This window comes from Pelophylax lessonae, assembly GCF_965119305.1.
Source record: "Pelophylax lessonae genome assembly, chromosome: 1".
Classification (NCBI taxonomy): Eukaryota; Metazoa; Chordata; class Amphibia; order Anura; family Ranidae; genus Pelophylax; species Pelophylax lessonae.
The window spans coordinates 480,061,744-480,085,986 of NC_138768.1; the positions used below are offsets into that span (position 1 = coordinate 480,061,744).

General features: G+C 52.5%; 1 protein-coding gene across 1 annotated transcript in view; it reads right to left on the bottom strand.

The window, feature by feature from the left end:
- LOC309544955 (uncharacterized protein) overlaps positions 1-24,243 on the bottom strand; it is a gene marked incomplete at its 5' end in the record, with an annotated part of 957,880 nt that overhangs the window by 875,459 nt on the left and 58,178 nt on the right. Inside the window, one exon of the mRNA XM_082243970.1 lies at positions 17,562-17,646. Coding sequence (XP_082100096.1) covers positions 17,562-17,646 — 85 coding nt within the window. The remainder of the gene's footprint in view (positions 1-17,561; positions 17,647-24,243) is intronic.

Here is a 24,243-nt window from a genome sequence, read left to right on the forward strand (position 1 = left end):
AAAACCACCTTATCCTTGTGAATTACCAAATAAGGGGAGCGGCAAGACAAGGCCGCCAGCTCCGACACTCTGCGAGCCGAAGTGATCGCCACCAGAAAAGCAACCTTTTTCGACAGCAGAGGCAACGACATCTCCCTGATATTTTCAAAGGGAGCACGCTGCAATGCGGACAGGACCAAGTTCAAGTCCCATGGAGGTAAAGGCTCCTTCCTGGGGGGAGCCAAATGTCGCACACCTTGAATGAAGGTGCGCACCAAGGAATGAGACGCCACCGGGCGTTGGAAAAGGACCGCCAGTGCTGACACCTGGCCCTTTATCGTGGCCAGCGCCAGGCGCTGATCCACTCCAGACTGGAGGAAAGCCAAGATTCTCGACACCGAGTAAGAACGAGGGGAAAACCCCCTGGACACACACCAGGTACGGTAATAGATCCAGGTACGGTAATAGATCTTACCAGAGGAAGATTTCCTAGCCTTGATCAGGGTAGGGAAAACCTCAGGGGATAGACCCTTGTCCTTCAAGACCTGGGTCTCAACAGCCAGGCCGTTAAAGCCAGCGACTGTAAAGCAGGATGGAAGATCGGACCCTGAGACAGGAGATCTTCCCGCAGAGGCAGGCGCCACGAAGGTGCCACTGCCAGGTGAACAACGTCGGCGTACCAGGACCGGCGTGGCCAGTCCGGTGCCACCAGAATCACCATGTGCGGTTCCGAGGCCAATCTGCGAAGGAACCGGAATAGCAACTGAATCGGAGGAAAGGCGTACATCAGACGATACTGATGCCAAGGGGCCACCAACGCATCCGAGGCGTCCGCCAACCGATCGCGCGTTCTTGCCACAAAGCTTTCCACCTTTCGGTTTAGCCGGGATGCGAACAGATCCACATCTGGGGATCCCCATTTCGCACACAGCATCTGAAAGACCTCCAGGTGAAGGGACCATTCCCCCTGGTCCAGGGTCTGGCGGCTCAGATAGTCGGCCTGCCAATTTTCCACACCCGGAATGTGAACTGCCGAGATCGCCGGAACATGAGTCTCGGCCCAAGACAGAATGTCGGTTACCTCCCGGGCCGCACGAGCACTCCTGGTGCCCCCCTGGTGGTTGATGTAAGCCACCACAGTATCATTGTCCATCTGTACGCGAACAGGCAGGCCCCGGAGATGATTCGACCACTGGAAGAGAGAGTTTTATCGGTCGTAGCTCCAGCACATTGATCGGGAGGGAGGACTCCTCCTCCGCCCAAGTGCCCTCGGCAGACAGGTTGCCCAGGACTCCACCCCAGCCTGACAGGCTGGCATCCGTGGTAACCACTGTCCACACCAACGGACGGAAGGACTTGCCTTCCGTCACCGACGGGGACTGGATCCACCAAAGAAGAGCCAACCTGGTCTGGCGACTCAGGGAGACCTCCAGATCCAAGGACTGAGGAAGTCTGTCCCACCTGGCCAGGATCTCCGTCTGGAGAGCCCGCGTGTGGAACGGAGCAAAGGGAATCGCCTCGAAGGCCGATACCATCAACCCCAGGCCCCGCATACAGGTCCTGAGTGACAAGGACGGATTATCCCTGAGGGACCTGAGTTCGTCCCGCAAAGTCTGGAGCTTGTCTTCCGGCAAGAACACCTTCGCCTGAGCGGAGTCCAGAATCATTCCCAGATAGGGAAGACGCAGCGATGGAGACAACGTCGATTTCTGAACGTTGATAGTCCATCCGAACTCCTGAAGCGTCTGTACCGTGATGGACAGATCGCGCACTAGGTCCTGGCTGGCACGCGATCTCAGAAGTAGATCGTCCAGGTAACCCAAGACCGCAATGCCCTGAGTCCTCAGTAGGCCCAGAACCGGCGCCAGCACTTTGGTAAACACCCTTGGTGCCGAAGCAAGACCGAAAGGTAACGCCACAAACTGGTAGTGATCGTCTGCGATTGCAAACCGAAGGTACCGCTGAGGACCCTCGGAAATGGGGATGTGCAGGTACGCATCCTTCAGATCTATCGAGGCCAGGAATTCCCCTGGACTTAAGGAGACCACCACCGAACGGAGAGACTCCATACGGAACTTCCGAACCCGCACGAAGCGGTTCAGCGCTTTCAGGTCCAGAATAGGACGCACTTAGCCCTCCTTTCTGGGCACAGTGAACAGATTCGAATAAAACCCCCGCAATCTGTCCCGATGAGGCACCGGGACAATCACCCCGAGCAAGAAGGTCCTGCACCGCTTGATGCAAGTCCTGCAGATGCCCCGGAAGCAGATGAAGATTGGAGGGAAAGAATCTGTCCGCCGGTCGGGAAAGGAACTCGATCTTGTATCCTGATCGAATTTCCAGAACCCACCTGTCCGATATCCGGAGCAGCCAAGGTTGAAGGAAACCGCGCAAACGTCCCCCCACCCCAGAGACGGGTGAGGGCGCCCCTTCAGGCAGAGGCGGAGTGTGACCCGCCGCGCCGGCATTGCCAGACTTCTGCTTACCCGCCCAGGGCTTCTTCTGACTGCCCTGGGCCTTGAAGGGCTTGCCCTTGGATTGGTTCCGAAAGGCACGAAAGGACCCCTGAGTGGACCTGGACGCAGAACCCCGCTTGCCACGAAAGGACTTGTTCTTCGGGTTCTTGGGTAGCATAGTGCTCTTGCCCCCCTGTGACGCCTTTCACCAGGGTGTCCAACGCCTCGCCAAAAAGGCGAGAGCCGACATAAGGAAAATCAGCAACTGTTTTCCGTGAGGATTGGTCAGCCGACCAGCTCTTCAGCCAAATCAGTCGTCGGTTAAGCACCGCGACACTGGAAAGGCGAGCCACTAAAGGGGCCTCATTCAAGGCCGCATCACACAGATGCATGATTCCCTGGTGGATTTGATCCACCATTTCCAGCCGGGCAGGCGGAACACCATCAGACACGAGGTTGCTCCTAAGCACCTTAGTCCAATCAGCCACCGCCTGGGCCACCAAAACGGACGCGAAAATGGGTTTGAGCAACGAACCCGCCACCGTATAGGAATGGCGCGCCAGAGACTCCAACCGCCGGTCCGTGGGATCCCGGAAAACCGGGGTATCCTCAGTAGGAACCAAGGTAGCCTTGTTCAGCACGGCCACAGTGTGGTCTACCTGTGGAGGCACACACCATCGCGATTCCGTAGCCGGCGCAAAAGGATAAAGCAACTTGAACCGACTAGGGACCAGGAATGGACGTTTTAACGTGCACCACACTTCATTAACAGTGTAATGAAATTCCGCTGGGCAGGGAAAAACCTGCGCAGCCTTGCGGGTTCTGTGTGTCCCAAATGAGGACACCACCCCGGAGGACTGGGCTCATCCTCCAAATGTAAGGTTTCCTTAACAGAAACAATTAACTCATCCATGATCGCCCGTTCTTCAGGCGACCCCGGGGAGGATGTATCCACACCCTCTACCTCAGCCTCCCCCTCAGACGCTGGGGGGTCCAGGGATGAGCGGGACCCTGAGAAGGGCACGCTCGCAGCAGCAGCCATATCCCCATCAGAATCAGAAGAAAGAGACAATCTGGGCCTTTTTTTTGCAGCACGTTCAGCCATCAGCATTTCCATATTAGCCACCAAAGTTGCTACTACAGCGGCCAAATCGGGTCGCAGCGGAGGCACAGGAGAACTGGGACCCCCCACTTAGGCTGGAGGAAACTTGCTTTCCTGAGAATCCATGGCTCAAGTTATCAGAAGAAAACAGTGCAAAAAAACGGTGTACTGTCCCCTTTAAGAGCGCTGCGGCGTGCGCAGCCCACCGCTACTGTCACAGCTATGAAAGACCCCCAAGGGAGAAAAGAAACTGAGCCAGAAGCGATATACAGAGGGAGATTGAGAGCGATAACCTGCAGAGCCCGCAGAGCGTTGCTACCCGTGTCCTTGCTGTAGATGGAAAGGAAGTGCTGCTGGAGAAGGCTGGACTATATGCCAGACTCTGGGAAAATGGCTGCCCCATAGAAATGCATTGGAGGCTACGCCAAAACGGACGCCGACATGCGGTCGGAACGATCGTTTCACCGCCCACAAAATGGCGGCGGATGGCGCCAAAATGACATGTACAATCGCCCCAGAGGAGCCATACACGTGTACCCACAGAAATATGGTGGACCGCGAATTTTCGACCGCTGCGGTCGCCGCACAAGCATAAAAGGTCTGCCCTCCCAAAACATGCACCTAAGGTGACACAGGGACAGGGACCCCCCGGCAAACATACAGATCTGCACAAGCGAACCCCGCAGGGATCGCACAGGGAGTCACACAGGCACAGACATGGGGAACACACAGCAACACAGACTGCCACCCCAGACAGAGGCCCCACACAGAAAGTACTTACCTGTACCAGACGGCGTGGGGAAGCCTCTATGCACGGATAAACCTCTGTCCTCATCTGACAAGGAGTGCCGTGAGCCAGGGACATGACGCTGCCGCATCGCAGACGAGTCCTGTGAGGTAGCCACCTCACGGCTGCATCCCTGCAGCGAACAGGGATGGGTCGTTCGTAGTGCCAGGGCGAACCATAGCTGAACGCTCGATGGCGGGCTGGGGGTCCATCTGACCCTCAGTGCCCTGGAGAACCAGGGCGGTCAGTCCGAATCCCAGCACCGCATGATCCATCTTCATCCGAAGAGAAGACTAACACTAGAAGCTGACAAAATAAACAGCTAGTAAAGTAAGAGAAAAAAACTGACATTTTCAAAGAAAATCAAATAAAAGATTAGGAAGGCTGAGACTGAAGCCCCAGCAGAAGGTAGCCTGACTATTCCTGACGCTAGGCAAAGTAAAAACTGAGTTGGGAGTGGTGATGCAGGGGGGTATTGACCAGATGGGACAGCCCCCATGGGTGTGTATATGCTAATGCCTTTTGTCTTTTGACTAAGTCTATATGCCTAGCTATTCCTACGGATAGGTGGACAATACCCAATAGTGATGACTTAGAGGAGGCGGCGACTGTCGGTGGACATAAGAGAAATTCCGTTTTCTCTTATGTCCTCCGACAGTCGCCGCCCACTCATATAGTCTTCACTTATGGGGACGTCCCAAGGCAGTGTAGACATGAGGAGTGGGCAACGCAACCGCCAGAAAAGGCAACGCAGTACCCACATCAGAGAAAGGAACCTTACATGCACAGAAAGGTAACCTTCTGGGTAACCAAAAAAAAAGGGCTAAACATGAGCAACAACCCAGGAAAACAAATAACCAAGGGGATAAACAACCCCAACAGCCAGGGACCCACACAAACCAGGGTCCCCTATGGGACTGCCGCACAGAGAACTTTGCGGCCAAAGGAGGCATCAGCATCAGGAGGAAAAGGTGTGCACCGACGACTAAGTCACAGCTTTGCACACCTGGGCCACCGAGGCCTGATGCCGGAAGGCCCAGGACGCACTCAATGACCTTGTAGAATGCGCCTTGACAGGGAAGGGAGGAACCTGTTCCCGCAACGAATATGCCTGTACAATGGTCTGTCTGATCCATTTGGCAATGGTTGCTGCAGACGCAGCCATACCCTTCAGAGGTCCCTCAGGAAGTACAAAGAGAGAATCCGATTTCCAAAAGGATTCAGTCGACGACAGGTAAACCCTGATCGACAACATCCAAAGAGTGCAAGGCAATCTCCTTTGGATGCTTAGGGTTCGCACAAAGCGAAGGTAAAACAATGTCCTCATTCAGGTGGAATTCCGAAACCACCTTTTTGGCAAAAAGGACGGATTGGGTCGCAAGACCACCTTATCCCTATGAACCACCGGGTAAGGGGAACGGCAAGACAACGCCGCCAACTCTGACACTCTGCGAGCAGAAGTGATCGCTACCGGAAAAGCAACCTTTTTAGACAGCAGAGGTAACGAGATTTCCCTGATGTTTTCAAACGGGGAACGTTGTAACACTGACAGAACCAAGTTCAAGTCCCATTGAGGCAAGGGCTCCCTTCTGGGAGGGGCCAAGTGACGCACACCTTGAATGAAGGTGCGAATCAAGGAATGAGACGCCACAGGGCGCTGAAAAAGAACAGCCAGTGCAGATACCTGGCCCTTAATCGTGGCCAACGCAAGGCGCTGATCCACACCAGACTGGAGGAAAGCCAACACTCTCGCCACAGAGTAAGAACGAGGAGAGTAGCCCCTGGACTCGCACCAGGCAAAATAAGCTTTCCATGTAAGGTAATAAATCTTACCAGACAAGGCTTTTCTAGCCTTGATCAAAGTAGGAATGACTTCGGAAGAGAGACCCCTGTCTCTCAGGACCTGGCTTTCAACAGCCAAGCCGTTAAAGCCAGCGACTATAAAGCAGGATGGAAGATCGGTCCCTGAGACAGGAGATCTTCTCGCATTGGCAGCCGCCACGGAGGCTCGACGGGCAGGTGAACGATGTCCGCGTACCAGTACCGGCGTGGCCAGTCTGGCGCCACCAGAATCACCAGATTTGGTTCCGAGGCCAACCTGCGAAGGAACCTGGACAACAACTGAATCGGAGGCAAGGCATATATCAGATGATACTGATGCCAAGGCACCACCAGCGCATCCGAGGCGTCTGCCAGTGGATCGCGCGTTCTTGCCAATAACCTTTCCACCTTGTTGTTTAGCCGAGACGCGAATAGATTCACATCCGGGGATCCCCACTTCTCTCACAGCATTTGAAATACATTCCGGTGCAAGGACCATTCCCTCTGGTCCAAGGTCTGGCGGCTCAGATAATCTGCCTGCCAATTCTCCACACCCGGAATGTGAACTGCCGAGATCGCCGGGACAGGAGTCTCGGCCCAAGACAAAATGCTGGTCACTTCCTGGTGCCCCCTTGGTGGTTGATGTACGCCAGCGCAGTGGCATTGTCCCGTCTGCACCCGTACAGGGCAACCCTATAGACGATCCGAACAATGGATCAAGCACAGCCTGATCGCTCTTAACTCAAATGTTTATCGGGAGGGAAGATTCCTCCTCCGACCAAGTGCCCTGGGCAGACAGGTTGCCCAGAATGCCACCCAAGCCCGACAGGCTGGCATCCGTGGTTATCACCGTCCACAGAATTGGCCGGAAAGATTTTCCGTCCGATACCGCCGGGGACTGAAGCCACCACAAGAGGTCCATTCTGGTCTGACGACTCAGAGACACTCTCAGGTCCAAGGACTGAGGCAGTCTATCCCACCTGGCCAGGATCTCCGCTTGAAGAGAAGAGATCGCATGTGAAACTATGCAAACGGTATCGCCTCGAAGGCCGACACCATCAACCCCAGGGACCGCATACAGGTCCTGAGTGACGAGGATTCGTTGTCCCTGAGGGACCTGACCTCGTTCTGTAGGGTCCGGAGCTTGTCCTCCGGCAAGAACACCTTTGCTTGAGCAGAGTCCAGAACCATTCCCAGATACGGGAGACGAACTGAAGGCGACAAGGTCGACTTCTGAATGTTGATGGTCCACCCGAACTCCTGGAGCGTCTGGACCGTAGTGGACAGATCGCGCAACAGGCTCTGACTGGCACTCGATCTTAACAGGAGATCGTCCAGATAATCCAAGACCGCAATGCCCTGTGCCCGCAACAGGCCTAGAACAGGCGCCAACACTTTGGTAAAGACCCTCGGAGCTGAAGCGAGACCGAAAGGTAATGCCACAAACTGGTAATGATCCTCCGCGATGGCGAATACCTCTGATGACCCTCGAAAATGGGGGGGTGCAGGTATGCATCCTTTAGGTCTATAGAGGCCAGGAACTCCCCCGGATTCAGGGAGGCCACCACCGAGCGGAGTGATTCAATTTCAAACGCGCACGAAGCGGTTCAACGCTTTCAAGTCCAGAATCGGACGCACTTTGCCCTCCTTTCTGGGCACAGTGAACAGATTTGAATAAAAACCCCGAAACCTGTCCCGACGAGGCACCGGGACGATCACCCCTTGGGCGAGGAGATCCTGCACCGCCTGATGCAAGTCCTGCAACCGCCCTGGGGTCAAATTAAGATTTGAGGGAAAGAATGTGTTCGCCGGCCGTGAAAGAAATTCGATCTTCTACACAGGGTCACCCAAGCAATGCTACATGCTAAAACAGAAGCAATATTGTTGGACAAACTGACCCCTATGAACGGCTATGGCGACCCTGGATTGACCATTGCCTCCCACCAGGCCTTGACGACAGCCTTGTACTCACCTGATTGGGCGTCCTTATTACCGGCTCTCTTTCCCACCTGGGCCCCTAGGGGGTTTGAGATTCTCCCTGGGCACCTGCTGTTACCTCCCCCCATGACCCTCTCCTACTTACCCTACTTTCTTTCCAACCCTACCAAAACTCGGCCCCCGGCGTACCCCATTAGGAGCTATACCTAGGTTTTGGTTGAGACCCCTTCTGTGTGGGGGTCCATCCACGCAGTGTGGCCTCGGCCACACCCACAGTTTGAGAATACCCTCATTGCTTTTCAGGCGGGACGCCGGGTCGATCCCATTGATGTATCACCTAGTTATCTGTTATTTGAATGTTATATGCTGCAGTTTTATATTTTAAAGTGCCTTGTTTTATCACGGCATGTACCTAATATTTTCACTGCATAATACTGTACCATGTTTCTTTTGCCTTTAATAAAAACCGTTTAAAAAGAAAAGAAAGAAATTCGATCTTGTACCCTGACCGAATGATTTCCTGAACCCACCTGTCCATGATTCGGAGCAGCCAAGGTTGGAAGAAACCGCGCAAACGTTTCCCACCCCTGAAATGGGTGAGGGCGCCCCTTCAGGCAGAGGCGGACTGAGTCGCCGACCCAGCCTGGCCGGATTTTTTGTTTGCCAAACCAGGGCTTTTTCTGGCCACCTTGGCCCTTGAAGGGTTTTCCCTTGTTCTGCGCCTTGAAGGCACGAAAGGACCCCTGAGTAGGTTTAAAGGAGGGTGCCCGCTTACTGCGGAAAAACTTACCCTTAGGGTTCTAGGGCAGTAAAGTGCTCTTACCCCCAGTGACTCCTTTAAACCAATTCATCCAGGGATTCCCCAAAAAGGCGAGACCCTGCATAGGGGATATCAGCCACCGTCTTCCTTGATTTTTGGTCAGCCGACCAACATTTCAACCAGATTAAGCGACGGTTAATCACAGCGACACTGGACAGGCGTATCGCCAAAGGGGCCTCATTTAGAGCCGCATCGCACAAATACATGACCCCACGATAGATCTGATCCACCATCTCCACTGTAGTGGGAGGGGCAGAGTCGGCCACGAGGGTGCGTTTGAGCAGCTTGGTCCAATCCGCCACAGCCTGAGCCACCATCACAGAGGCAAAAATAGGCTTGGGCATGGAACCCGCGACCATGTAGGAGAATCCTCGGCAGGGAGCAGGGTAGCTTTGTTCAATCTGGCCACCGTGTGATCCACTTGAGGAGGCACACACCAGCACGCCATCGTAGTAGCCGCAAAAGGGCAGAGAAGTTGACACTTCTTAGGCACCACGAAGGTGTGTTTTAAATTACGCCATAGCTCATTCACCTTATGAAACTCTGCGGGGCAAGGAAAAACCTGCGCCGTCTTGCGGGTCCTGTGTGTACCAAAAGAGGACACCACGCCCCGAGGAGTGGGCTCATCCTCCAAATGTAGTGTTTCCTCTACTGCTAGGATCAACTCATCCATAGCTGCCCGTTCCTTGGGCGATCTGGGGGGGGGAGGGGTTGGGAGGAGTCATCCACCCCTGCCACCTCCGCCTCCCCCTAAGACTCTTGCGGGTCCTGAGAAGAGCGAGACCCTGAAAGGGCCACGCTACCTACAGCAACCATGTCACACTCAGAATCAGAAGAAAAGGAAATTCTAGGCCTTTTCCTAGCAGCACGTTCAGACATCAACACATCCATTTTTGACACCAAAGTTGCCACAACAGCAGCCAAATTAGTGACGGTAGAGGATTCAGAGGACCCTGAATCCCCCACCAAAGCTGGAGGAAATTTGCTGTCTTGGGATTCCATAATAGAAATAAAACTTTTTTTTTTTTTTTTTGAACTGGCCCTTAAAGAACGCTGCGGACCCCCACAGCACACCGCTATAGAGACTATGACACACAGACCCCCTGCAGGGACAAAACTGACCAGGAAGAGTGCAAAAAGCAGGATAAGAAAGGAACAGCAGGACAGACACCCCACAGTGTGTTACCAGCTTCTTCGGTCGGCTCTGTGAGAAAGAAGGAAGTGATGTCACCGCTGGAGGCTGAACTAGGCTGCAGGCCAAGGGAAAATGGTTGCCTATAGAAAATAAATGGGAGGCTTCGGCAAGATGGCCGCTGACATGTGCTCTGAACGATCGCAATGCCACACGCAAGATGGTGCCGAAAGGCGCCGAAATCACCACATAGCATGCTGTAGAAAAGCCCACATGAAGCCAGACATGCTGCCCACACTTAAAATGGCCGACCGGCGGTGTTTAACCCCGCAGCGGTCGCCGTATGGGTCTGCACCTCCAAGCACCCAGAGTGACCTTAGGAGAAGGACCCCCAATAACCCCACAAAGCGCTGCTGAGAGGGAATAAAAAATCCCTGCAGGGACCGGATCAGGGAGCCCAAAAACGCATAGACATAGGGGACACCACAGACACAGGACTGCCGACCCCAGACAGGGGCGCCACACAGAATGTACTTACCTGTACCCGATGGCGTGGGGTGCCTCATATCAAACGGGAAACCACCCACCCTCAGATGGCAGTGGAGTGCCGCCAGCCAAAAAGCACAGGACACTATGAGTGCACGGACGAACCAATGCTGTGTCCAGTGAGGTAGCCACCTCACATGGCTGCATCCCTGATGGATGACAGGGATGGGTCGTTTGTGAGGCCAGGGCGAACACCCAAGCCTGCGAAACGCTCAATGGCGGGCTGGAGAACCAGGACAGCAAGTCCGATCCACTACTAAGCTAGGCAGAAGACAAACTGAATTGGGATGGCTATTGCAGGGGGGTATTGGACTATAAGGACAGCCCCCATGGGTGTGACTATATAGATTTATTGTTCTTTTACAAGTCTTATGCCTAGAAACTCCTGTGGAGATGAAGTCAATACCCCATAAGTGAAGACTGTATGAGTGGGCGGCGACTGTCTGAGGACGTAAGAGAAAAGGGGATTGCAATCTGGCCTCTGCCTGCCTAAAGCTTTAAAGAACCTCTTCACCCAAGGGTTCGCATCGAATTGTTTTATTAGAAAAATAGCACCTGGAGAAATGCCAACTCTACTCCAAGTGCCCCATCCCACCTGTTAAGGGAAAAGAGCCGTGTTTTCACGTTTTGTTTGGAGGCACAGCACCCCCCCCCCCCATTTCCAAGTGACCATTTCGTAGATGACCTGACTGAAGACCCAGTCGCCCTCCCTCAAACTCCTTCTGCTTAGGAAATTGGCACTTGGTTCATCTACCCCTTCAAGTGTACCGCATAGTACATAGGCTTCAGCTACCTCAAGGATCCCTCCTGCTAGGGCCCACAGAGACCTGCTCCTTGTTCCTCCCTGCTGGTCGACATAGGCAACCGCTGATGAATTGTCTGAGCGGATCTGCACATGCTGCCCCTGGAGCTCTGTCTGGAAGGCCCTGAGAGAAAGTGCAATTTCTCTCAGTTCTCACCAGTTCAAAGTTTGCTTTGAATCTTCTCTCTTCCAGGAGCCCTGTGCTGCCCGAGAGTCTAGGTGCACTCCCCAACCTGTGCCGCTCTTGTCTGTCGTGATGACCCTGGTAAATGGCAAGACCCACGCAAGACCCTGAGAAAGGTTTGAGGCTTCCTCCACCACTAGAGGGATCTTTTCACCCACGCTGGCACCTGTACTAAAGTGTCATGACACTGCTAAATGCAGTCCCACACCCCCAGGATCAAGAGCTGCAATGGACAGAAGTGGAGCCCCGCCCATTGTACAGCGGCCGTAAACAGACCCAGTGGCGACATGGCCTATCTTATTGGGATCAGCCGACTGACCTATAACAAACAACACTTTGTCCACCTTCTGAATTTTCACCTGAGGAAAAAAGACTTTTCAATGCGTGGAATTCAGCTCGTAACCCAGAAAAGTGACCCTCTGGTCAGGAACTAGGTTGGATTTTTCTAGATTCAGGAGCCATCACAGACTTTCAAAGACTTTGTCGACTGCAGGTCCCTGGACAACTGCTCCACAGAGGGGGAAAACAGGAGAAGATTGTCCAAGTAAGCAATAATTAAAATGTCCTTGCGCAGCAAAAAAAACAAGGCCTCCGCCAAGACAAGAGCCCGAAACTGAAGAGGAATCGTGCTTTCTTTTTTCCTTATCGCCAGCCTAAGGAACTTTTGACAGTTCTCCAGAATGGGAATGTGAAGGTAGACATCTCTCAGGTCTATGGATGCTATAAAGCATTTTGGGGGGAGACAAGCCTTTACAGAATAGACTGAATCCATTTGGAATCTTTTGTGAGCTATGGAGACATTTAGGGGTTTCAGGTTTAAGTTGAACCTGTACTTCCCTGAGGGCTTCTGCACGACCAAAATGTGGGAATAGAATCCTCTGCCTATCTTCCCCGATCGCACCAGCACAATGACCTGACCCCCTGCTTCTCTAGATCTTTCAGGGAGGAAAGCATAACGGACGCCTTTTCTACGCACCTTGGCAATTCTGTGATGAACATCCTGTAAGGGGGAGGGGGTTCTTAAATACTCCAGACGAACCCCTCCTTATGATTCCCAAAACGAATCCATTGGAGGTGATCGCTTCCCACTGTGGGTGGAAACTAGCCCCCAATCTTCCTCCCACTGTGGCCAAGCTGTCATTGAATCTTTTGGGGCGGTTCAGGAGAGTGAAAAATCACCCCTTCCTTACCCCCTGCCCTTCTGATTCAAAGGGCTTTTTACACCATCGGTCTTAGTGGCACCAAACTTTTTCTGAGGGCGAGACCTCTTTTTAGCTGACTCCACTGTCCTCCGTCTGATAGGAAAGGACTTTTTCCTATCGGGTGTCCGATCTAAAACAGTCTCCAGGGCAAAACAAAAGATCCCATGAGTGGAATCCAGCAAAGTTTCGCCCTGGTCTCCTGGCCAAGTTTTAAGCCAAAAAGCCCACCTTGCTGAGCTGGCTAGGGCTGAGGATCTACCAGACACATGCACTGATTCCGCCGTCCCTGCCTCTATGTGCACCTTGATTTGTGTTAACCAGTATTAAACATTGCAGCCACCACCGTTCCTGTCATGGCGGGCTTCAGCATCCCTACATTAAAGTCCCAGGTTTTCTTCAAGAGTCTGTGCATCCTCTTGTCTATGGGATTGGGCATTGTCCCTATATCCTCAAAGGCGATGGCCCTATGCCTGAACACCTGAGAGAAGGCTGAGTCTAGTCTAGGGATCTTATTCCAGACTGATGCAGCATCCACTGCAAAGGGAAACCTATGCTTCAGGGACCTTGAAAAGAAAAGTTTCCTCTCTGGGTCCTGCAACTCCTTGACGGCATCGATCAGAACTTCATGGACTGGGAACACCCTCTTCCTGTTCCCCCAGGCCCTCGTACATCTTGTTATGGAGCGATAGCAGCTTCTTTTCCTCCTGGATTCCCAGGCTGGTGTGGATCACTCCCAAGAGATCCTCCACGAGGGAAGGTTTGTAGAGAGGGGTAAGGCTCACCATCCGACCCCTCTCCCTCTGACTCTCCCTGGAAACCTGAAGTAGCACTATCTGGCTTTTCCTCAGCTTCCTCTCTGGTGTTTCTTCACCAGAGGAGAGCAACCAGTGGGGCAGGTGCATTACTCTGCTGCGCTGGCGGGGGGTTGGCCTGGGGCTGCCGGAACTGAAAATGGGAAAAAAAGGGTTTTAAATTACGACAGTGCAAGAATGCTTCTTTGCTGATGCTGCTAAGTCATTGCACTGCGTGTGTGTGTGAGCGAGTGCGTGCGCGCGAGAGAGAAAGAGACTGCCGCTATGTGCCAGTGCATTACAGTAGCCTGGCCGGCCAACGAAAAAGGCCCGCCAGACTACAGGAAAATGACTCCTCGGGATAAGTCTATAGGCCCCGAAAACAAGGCTGCCACACCCGAAGACCAAACCATGGCAAAATGGCCTCTGTGTCCCGCAACACAAAGTTCCCAGGGAGATTTGATCCCCAGCGGGAGCAAGGGCCCAACCACACAAAGAAAAAGAGGGGACACCGGGTATGTGGCCCCCAAAGTGTCCAAGCGCTCACCCCCATGGAAGACCACACACCTTTCAGCATGCTAATAACAGCAATCCCCTCCCCCAGGCTAAAAAGTCTACCCATAGAGGGGGAGGGGATCCAGAGGTCCAACCATACCAGGGGGTACCCGCGATCGCCCCACACCATGCCAGGGGGAGAGGGGGGACAGTACTCACTGATCCACGCATGCAGGTACAGCTCCAGACAGAACCCCTCGCTGCTATAGTCGGGCCAGGCGGACGATCGTATGCGACCCTGCTGGCCAACCTGTCCGGTGAGGCTATGTCTCGGCCGATCTAGTGCATAGCTGACAGTCTGCACACGCTTGATGTCCGGACTCGGGGAACCACTGGATCCATATCCAATATCAGTATCCAGCCTGTCGCCCAGCCTGGCAGTTGATTGTAGATCTCCGCAGAAAAAAAAAAAAAAAAAAGCAAGAAGGATGCAAAAAGAAAAGAAAAAATCCCAGGAATCCCAGGAAACTAGGTTCTTACTCCTGAGGCAGAAAAAAAAAACTGGATGTCTAGAGCAGAGAGGGGGACTTATACCAGCAAGGCGTAGGCAAGTAATTTTTTTCTACCTAGTGTAGGTGGCAATATAACCCTATGGTTCTGAATATGGTGCACAATATGGTGCACTGTGTCAAAGAAAGCAAGAGAAATCCCATTTTCTCTTGTGTTCATTGACAAACCGCTTCTGTTCAGTCTTGACCATAGGGACGTCCCCAAAGCAGTGCCTTAATGAAGGATGGGCAACCAAAACCGGAGCTAACAGACATAACATGCCAACTTCCGCTAAATTGCCTAGAGCAGAGAGGAGGGTATATACCAGCTAGGACTGCCCATAGGCGGTGCAGAGTTCTTCTTCTGCCTAATGTCCTACTCCTGTAGGTCCAAACGCAACACTCACCATGCACACGTTCCTGAAAACAGCTGTTGAGTAACGCTGGGTGCTGAAACACAGGCTGAAAACCGTAGACAATCAGAGTGAAGAAATGTAACCAGAACACCAAGGATTCCGCATAAGGGTCCAAAGCTTTATTTTTGCGGTCACATAGTAATCATACGGTAACGTTTTGGAGCCCCGCAGGGTCCCTTTGCCAAATAAAGCTTTGGACCCTTTTGAATCCTCGGTACACTGGTGACATTTCTTCACACTACTGTAAGTGGCGCTAAAACCCTATGGTCAAGACTGAACAGAAGATGTGTCAGTCAATGAACGTAAGAGACAATAAAAGTAAAATTTACGGAATAAGCTGGACTTTTAATTCAAGTATAATACTTTTATATACACTACATTTCATGTTCTCAATGTAACAAAATGACTCAGTTTTTAAATGTTTTTTTTTTCCCCAGAAATGTATTTTTTTTTATTAGGAAAAAATTGTAAACACACCACACACAGGGAACACCATATTTTTCTCTCATTGCTTTAAAATGTCCAATATTATTACACCTCTAGCCCCTCCCGTTAATTTGTCTACCTGTTCCACCGCACGGCCCAAAACCTGGCTATTCTATCAGTCCTTCCGATTATAAAATTCATAATTACCACCAGCTGTCTAGGCCTTTTTACATTGCCCTCACTACCCCTACTATAAGGGCTTACCGGCTGTTAGGGGTAACAGGGACATCTGGGGCTGCCACCACCACATCTTTACCCAACTTGGCCTTCCTTTTCTGTGAATCCCAACCACTCCCCTCTACATTAGCCCATATTCCTACCTGATCATCAACAACCTCATTAACCATCTTCTCAGTGAGCAGAAAACTTGTTTTAAAAGGTTGCTTGTTCTACTCAGTGTTGCAATTTTCTCCCCCAGATCTCCAATGTGAGCTTCCAGAAACCTGATCACATCTGTTAAATTGGTATTCATACTGGAGCTTTTGCTTCATTGCTGTATACAAATAGTGCACTGTACACTGAGCCCAATTTTAAACCTGACACCGATACAAAGAGATATATATATATATATATATATAAAACCACACACACTGGTCCTTATATCTGACCCCAACTTTGACTGTAAGCCTAACATTGATCTAGATAAAACCCTGATCTAGCCATTTTCTTTGTACGATAGTCAACCACAGTGATCATGACATTCAGAGCTGGTCCTCCCGGCCTCCTGGTCCTTCGTATGAGACACGGATCGGTCAGTGACAGCTCAGCACAAGCCTATGTAATGCACATATGTGGCCCCAGGAAGAAACGTCACCTTTGTGGGGCTGCCTATATGCATATGCTAAGAGAGAAAAGGTTAAAAGTTGAATAAATATTTTCACCCAAGATACACGTTTTTGTAACTGGATTCAACTGGAAAAATATGTAAAGAAAAGATAAAAGTTATGTACAACTTGTAAGAACTATAAACAGACCCCTTAACCACTTAAGCCCCGGAAGATTTTACCCCCTTCCTGACCAGGGGGTATTTTGCGATTCGGCACTGCGTGACTTTAACGGACAATTGCGCGGTCGTGCGACGCTGTATCTAAACGAATTTGGCGTCCTTTTTTTCCCCACAAACAGAGCTTTCTTTTGGTGGTATTTGATCACCTGTGCGATTTTTTGATCACGTGCTATAAACAAAAAAAGAGCGTAAATTTTGCAAAAATAGCAATATTTTTCACTTTTATATGAAATTCCCCCCCCAAAAAATGTAAAAATCAAAATTTTTTAAAATTTTCGGCCAATTTGTTTTATGCTACCTATGTCTGGTAAAAAAAATTGCAAAAAGCGTATTTTGATTGGTTTGCGCAAAAGTTATCGCGTTTACTAACAAAGGGAAAGATTTTTGTCATTTTTGTTGTTTTTTAACGCGTAATGGCGGCGATCTGCGATTTTTTTTGCGGTACTGAGACATTGCGGCAGACAGATTGGACATTTGACTGACATTTTTGCCACTTTTGGGGTTACCAGTGATATTTCTACAGTAAATCAGTGCTATACATATGCACGGTTACTGTAAAAATACACTGGCAGTGAAGGGGTTAACTTTTTTTGAAAGGGAGGGGCTATGTGTGTCCCTAGGGGCGTGCTTTCTACTGTGATTGGCTGTGGCTTCAGATGCATGAAGAGTGATCAACGGTTCTACATAGTAGAACCGTATGATCATCCTTCATACACAGGGGAGAATGACAGGCAGCTTGTTTACACAAGCCGCCTGACTTTCTCCCTCTCCCCCGCCGATCGCAGAGTGACCGGCTGACATCGGGCCCGCCGGTCACACGCGCGCGGGGGGGGGGGGTCCGTGACCGCGCGCGCTCGCTCCCTAGACTCTCACAGGCTAGCGACATAGCCCTACGTCACTTTGCCTGTGAGGGGCTGACCGCCGACGTGGATAGTCGTGCGGCGGTCGGCAAGTGGTTAATATCCAAATATCACATTTCTACCACTGATTGACACATTTTGCCTAAAGTACCAACCCCCACCAAAAAAAAAAAAGTAAAAAAGTACAAACCTATGTCTCGACGCTGCAAAGTTTTCCTCTTGCCACGTTGAGCATACACATATGCATCCTTAGCAAGAGTTTCTATTAAGAATTCCTGTAAAAAAATAAAAAAATAAATAAAAACCATGCATGTGGTATTGGTAACCCTATAGACATATTTTTTTTTACAGCGAGCCTGTTCTTTTTATGTTTCCTTGAGGACTGGTTCTTAGAAGTACCAAAAAAAGAAATACTTTGAATTAAAGCTCTAGCAGGGCTTTCCCTACCAAGCAAGGGCGCCCTGCCACCAATAATGTTTGGAAGAACAAGGTAAAAATATCAGAAGTTTGTGAGGTTTATCTACTATTATCATTGGAGGCAAGGTGCCCTCGTTTGATAGGTATAGCTCTGCTCAGCTGTGTATACATTTTGAGCCGCATAATATTTTTTTTTTCAAATTCTTTTTTATTATGAAACGTAAAAGAGAAAACATGAGTACAAGTGATACATCATTTTGTAGATACAGATGTGTTGTAGCATACAGAGTCAATACACAAAACAGTTTGGGTGAGAAAGGTGAATGTAAAATGTCAACAAACCCGAGTCACATAGAACAGGGTAAATAGACAGCAGGTCAGTTCGTAACATATAAAAAACACGTAGAGATCTACCAGAAAAAACGGCCAACATGCAGCATAGTACCAACAGGTTCGCAAACAGTGGAGAACAGCTTGCCTCAAAGTGATGTCAGAAAAGGTGAGCATACAACACATTAGGAAAGGGTACAAGGATATAAGGGGGGCAATGATGGGGTGGGGCAGAAAGAAGGGGACACTTGACAGAAGAGGGAGGAAAAAGAAGAGGGGCCAGGGTGGAAATTTAAGGGGATAATAGACTCTTAAACGTAAGACCTGCCCAGCGTCCGTCGCCGAGCTCTCAGAGAAAAAATATACAGCAGACCAGATAAGGGGGGAGAAAAGGGGGGAAAGGAGGATGGGAAAAGGTCAATGGTCAGCGGGCCCCGTGCGAGGCAGTGGCCCTGAGGGCAAGTAAGAATGGTCAGTGGGAGTCCAGGAGCGCTCTGCCCTCGTCCGACAGGACAAACACGTTCCAATATCCCCACGTAGCTGTGTAGAGTTCCCTCCTGCCCTGCGAGGTCAGCACCAGGTCCTCAAAGTCACAAATCTGCTTGATTTTGGACAGCCAGAGCCGCAGGGACGGCGGGGCGGTGGATTTCCAACAGGCCCCAATGCAGGCCTTTGCTGCGTTGAAGAGGTGGCGGAGGATGGACTTCTTGTAATGGTCAGGCTTGATGGAGGAGCAGTGGAGGAGGAAGAGCGCAGGGTCAGCGCTGAGTACAAAGTCGGTCATGCGCTGGGAGATCTCCCTGACTTGCCTCCAAAAATCGTTCAGAACCGGACAGCTCCAGAAGACATGGAGCATCGTCCCACGATCCGCACGGCATCGCCAGCATCTGTCTGATGCTTCCGGGAAGAAACTCGCTATCCGCGACGGGGTATAATACCAGTGCATCAAGATCTTATAGTTCACCTCCTGGAGACGCGTACAGATAGAAGACTTCAGAGAGAAGCGAATAATATTCCGACGCTGAGTCAGCGTAAAAGTCCTCTGCAGCTCCTGTTCCCATTTCAGGATGCCGGGAAGAACAAAGTCACCCCGGGGTTCCGAAAGCAGGGCATAGATCAGGGATAAAGCATGCGGAAGGGGGGTGTCGCGAGTAAAAAGGGCCTCCAGAGCCGTCAAAAGCTTCTCGAAGGCGGACCGTGGGCCCAGGTCCCGGAGGAAGTGTAACAATTGGACAGCCTGCCACCGGGTGAGCTCAAAACAGCCCCCCGGTGCCGTCAGCTGGGTGAGGGAGGGCCAAGAGCCTCCAGAACCGAAGTGCGACACTCGGAAGTTCCCCAGCTCCAGCAAGGCCCGGAACCGGCCGTCGTCACATCCCGATGGAAAGGCTCGGTTACCCAAACCGGGAACATGGGCGAGGCTATCCTTCGGGAGTCTCCCACCGCCAGAGCCGCGGCACAGACCCTGAGAGTCGGGCCGATCACAGGATGACGTCGGGCGGCAAGCGGCACTGACGCTATGTGCCACTGGGCGCCCGGAAGATGTATCGAGCATTGGGATGCCTCAAGAGTCACCCAGAGCTTCAGGTGGGGATGTCTGCACCAGTCCACCAGACGGTTCAGATGAGCTGCCTGATAATATCTTTTGACGTCGGGGGCCGCCACACCTCCATACGACTTCGGCATCGTGAGTATCGATCCCCGGAGTCGGGGACGACGTCCAGCCCAAATGAATTCGGTAAAGACTGCGGTCACTTGCTTAAAGAAGGCGACAGGGATCAAAACCGGGAGGGCCTGAAACAAAAACAAGAACTTCGGCAGTATTGACATCTTCAGGATATTACAGCGGCCAAACCAAGAATGTAGGCCAGCGGACCATTTACTCAGGAGGGCCCGCACCGTAGCCAGAAGAGGCGGAAAGTTCAGCCGGAAAACGTCAGTTGGATTGGGCGGCAGTCGGGTCTCCAAATACTTCAAGGCCGACGAAGTCCATTTGAAAGAGAAACTGTGGCTGAGTGAGTTCAGCATTCGAGGTGGTAAAGAAATCCCCATCGCCTCCGATTTGTGGTAATTGATTTTAAAGTTAGATACCGCCCCGTAGAGATCAAATTTGCGGAGCAAGTTCGGCAGGGATATCACAGGGTTGGTCAATGAAAAGAGGAGGTCGTCCGCATAGGCCGATATTTTATGGGAAACAGCACCCACGGACAGCCCAGTGACATCAGCATTAAGGCGAACCCTGGAAAGAAAGGGTTCCAGGGAAAGGGCAAACAACAGGGGTGAGAGGGGGCACCCCTGCCTAGTGCCATTTATGATGGAAAAAGGCGTAGAGAAAACCCCATTCGCCTTAACCCTCGCACGTGGGCAAGTGTAGACGCTCATGATCCAAGCCAACATACGACGGCCTACACCAAAGCGCTCCAGCACACCAGTCATAAAAGGCCAGCTCACCCTGTCAAAGGCTTTCTCGGCGTCCGTGCTCAGCAGCACTGTCGGGACGCCGGAGACCTTAGCATGATGGATCAAGTTCAGGGCTCTGATGGTGTTGTCCCTGGCTTCCCTGGTGGAGATAAACCCGACCTGATCCAAGTGGACCAGGCCTGGGAGAAGAGGCTGTAGCCTAGATGCCACCATTTTAGTAAACAGCTTGAGGTCGGTATTCAATAGGGATATCGGCCTGTAGCTTCCACAGGCCGCAGGGTCCTTACCCTCCTTAGGGATTACAGATATGTGCGCCAGTAGGGAGTCGGCATGGAATGAGGTGGTTTTCCCAATCCCGTTGAACACCTTAAGCATAGGGGTGAGCAAATGTGACTGCAGCAGATTGTAGTAGAGGACCGTCAGGCCGTCCGGTCCCGGGGCTCTGCCCTTTTTCGCCGACTTAAGGGCCGTGGTAAGTTCATCTGCCGTGAACTCCTCCTCCAGAGCCTCACGGTCCGGTGAGGAGAACCTGGGTAGGACAACGGAGTCTAGATAGGAGGCGACCTCCGCTTCGTGGGATCGTTCCTGGGGTAGATGATACAGAGACGAGTAAAAATCCCCAAATCTCTGTGCAATCTCTGGGCATATGCAGCTTACAGCCGTCTCCAGCGGTCACAAAGGGGATGTAGGAGGCCGCCCGTTGGTCTCTAAGAGCCCTGGCAAGCATACGGCCACATTTATCGCCGGATTCGTATTGGAACCGCTTGCATCGCTGCAAGGCCGCTTTAGCGCGGTATTGCAACAGTTCCGCCATCCGAGAGCGGAGGCTAGCCAGTTCAGCACCCTCCGCAAACCCCCGGTGTCTCTTGTGCCGATCTTCCAGGCGAGAGATATCAGCCATAAGGGTGTTCAGCTGCCTCTCCCTGTCTCTCTTAATTCGAGCGCCATGAGCCATCAGCACCCCCCTGATGACGGCCTTATGGGCCTCCCAGACCACTCCGGGGTCGCTGTCTGGGGTGTCATTCAGCTGGAAGTAGCTCTGAAGCTGCTGGGAGACATCCGCCAGTACCTCAGGGTCCTGCAGAAGGCTCTCGTTTAGCCTCCAGTGCCAGTCCGACTCCCTGCCCGGGCCTCCCAGGTGTATTTCCAAAAGCACCGGAGCGTGGTCCGACCAAGTGATGGAACCAATTTCAATGCTTTCCACCGAGGAGAGCAGGCGGTGCGGGACCAGGAAAAAGTCGATCCGGGAGTACACGTTGTGAGGGGCAGAGTAGAAGGAATAATCGCGTTCTCCAGCGTGTAGGATGCGCCAGGCATCCACCAGCTGAAGTTCCCGAAGCAGCTTGACCACCTGTGTCCGGGCACCCCGGGGCACTGAGGAAACCCCGGAAGACGTGTCCACCAGAGGATCCAGGGGGATGTTCCAATCCCCGCCGACAATCAGTGTCCCTTCAGAAAAATCCATCAGGGCCAGCAGGGTCTTCCGCAAGAATGAGTCCTGATGTAAATTGGGAGCATAGACATTCGCAAGTGTCACCATCCGGCCACCAACGCGGCCCTTAAGAAAAAGAAAACGTCCGCGCGGGTCCGTCCGTTTATCAAGCAGAGACCATGGGATATTGCTCGAAAGCAGGATGGACACCCCTCTGGATTTAGAGACATCATTGGTAGCGTGGTAGGCAGTAGGAAAGAATCTGTTCTGGAGGAAGGGAAGGCCTCCAGCTCTAAAGTGGGTTTCCTGTATGAACGCGATGTCAGAGCGAGAGCGCCGGAGGTCTCCCATAAGCACTCGCCGCTTTTCGGACACATTTAAGCCCCTGGCGTTCCACGTAGACACTCGCACGGGGTCCATAGTGGCCAGGGAGGGAGGTCAGCAGGGGGAGAGAAGCGGGGGGAAGGGGTGAAGGAAAAGGGGAGAGAGGGAGGAAAAAAGGAGGGGGGGGGGTTAAGGACGCAGAGGCACCGCGCTGCGGAGTTCTGCGGGAGAGAGGAGAGAGAGGGAACCAAGAGATGAAACAGGAGAGGGAGAGCAAGAGGAGGAGGGAGAAAAAAAAAAAAAAAAAAACGAAAGACACCCAAATAAGGGGAGGAACCCTCTAGGGTGTGGGCCTAAGTGGGGGGTAGAACTAAACACAGCAGGCGAGTCGAGCTCCAGAACCAGAGCTCCCTCTATTAAAACAAAGGTCAATGAAATAACATACCATAACATGATATAACATAACAGAACATGAATTGCAGTAAAAACGACAAAGTCAGTACGGATCTGTATAGTGGGGCCTGGGCCCACAGCTGACCACAAAGCAGGCCCGAGGAAACCACTCAGGGCGCGCTCCATGGGGGACCCAGGAGTCACCACTCCAGGCGTCACCACGGTAACAACAAAGTACCACACCACACCCCGACGAGACTTAGTTTGGCCAGCCACAAAGGTGGGGGCAGTCGAGGATGCACCCAGAGAGGAAAACTCCCAGGCACTACAGTGCCTCTCCAGAGGCCATCCCCGCATGCCCCAGAACCAACAACCCAGGGCCACCCCCCTGCCCAACCAGGGCTCCCTCCCCCCGCATCACAAACCCCCAACCCCCAAATGCAACTGCAGGAGCCCAGCATATACTCAATCCTTTGAGCTCAAGTCCATGCATGGAGCCGCCGGGGAGGAAGAAGGGGACCGACAACCCCCGTCCCCCCCCCCCAGGGGCCCAAGCCGGAAGTCCCAACCGCCAACCAAGCGTCCCCCCAGGACGTCCCCCAACCCCCCCCCACCCCCAGACACCCCCCATAAGAGAGCATCAAAACAGAGACATGGATACCAGTACAAGGCACTGCCGGTAGGGACAGCTATTGAAGGGATCTGAGAGAAGATGGCAAACCGCAGTCCATCTTGAACCAAAGTGGAGGATATTCCAGTGTTCTCCAGCAGGGTGTAGGGTAAAACAGGCCCCAAAGTTCCAGCAGTGCCCAGCAAACACAGATAGTATATGTCTCATCTCAGGAGGCACAAGGGGCACCCCAGGGGAGAGGGGGGGCGGGGGGGGAGGCCGGAGCAAAGGCAACTCCGGAGCCAGAGGCGGCAGCCTGGGGGGGGAAGTGCACCGTGTCCGCAAGGCGCCAGTAAATAGAGTGAGACCGGGGGGGGGGGGGCAAGCCCGTGGACACGAGCCGGGGGAGCAGAAATAAACTAATGTCTCGGTATCCCTGTGGCTGAAACCTGGCAAGCAGCTAGGGTGGGGTGGCAACAGTCAGAGGATGAAAGCAGGGACGGGTAGACATCTCAGACCTCTCTTACCGCCTGTGGTGTTGCAGGCACCAGCCTCCTTCTGCCTCTAGGGGTACGGGGCGACATCCCTCTGCCACGGTTAGAGGAGCCCGGGGACCGGCGAGGCGGGTTCGGCAGTTGCTGGAGCCAGTTAGGGACATTGAAGGGGTCCACTTCCAGGAAGGAGAAAAGTGCCGGTAGGTCCTCCGGGTGTGACACAGTAAAGGAAGACGAGCCTTTGCGGACCATGAGGGAAATGGGGAACCCCCAGCGATAGGTGCATCCCTTGTGGCGGATCTTATCCAGGAGGGGACGCAGCAGGGCTCGGCGCTGCAGCGTGGCCCTCGAGAGATCCGGAAGGATTCTAAGGGTGGCGCCATCAAAGTCTATGTCCTCAACGTCCCAGGCTCGTCTAGGGATGGATTCCTTGTGAGAGTAGTGGTGGAGTCTA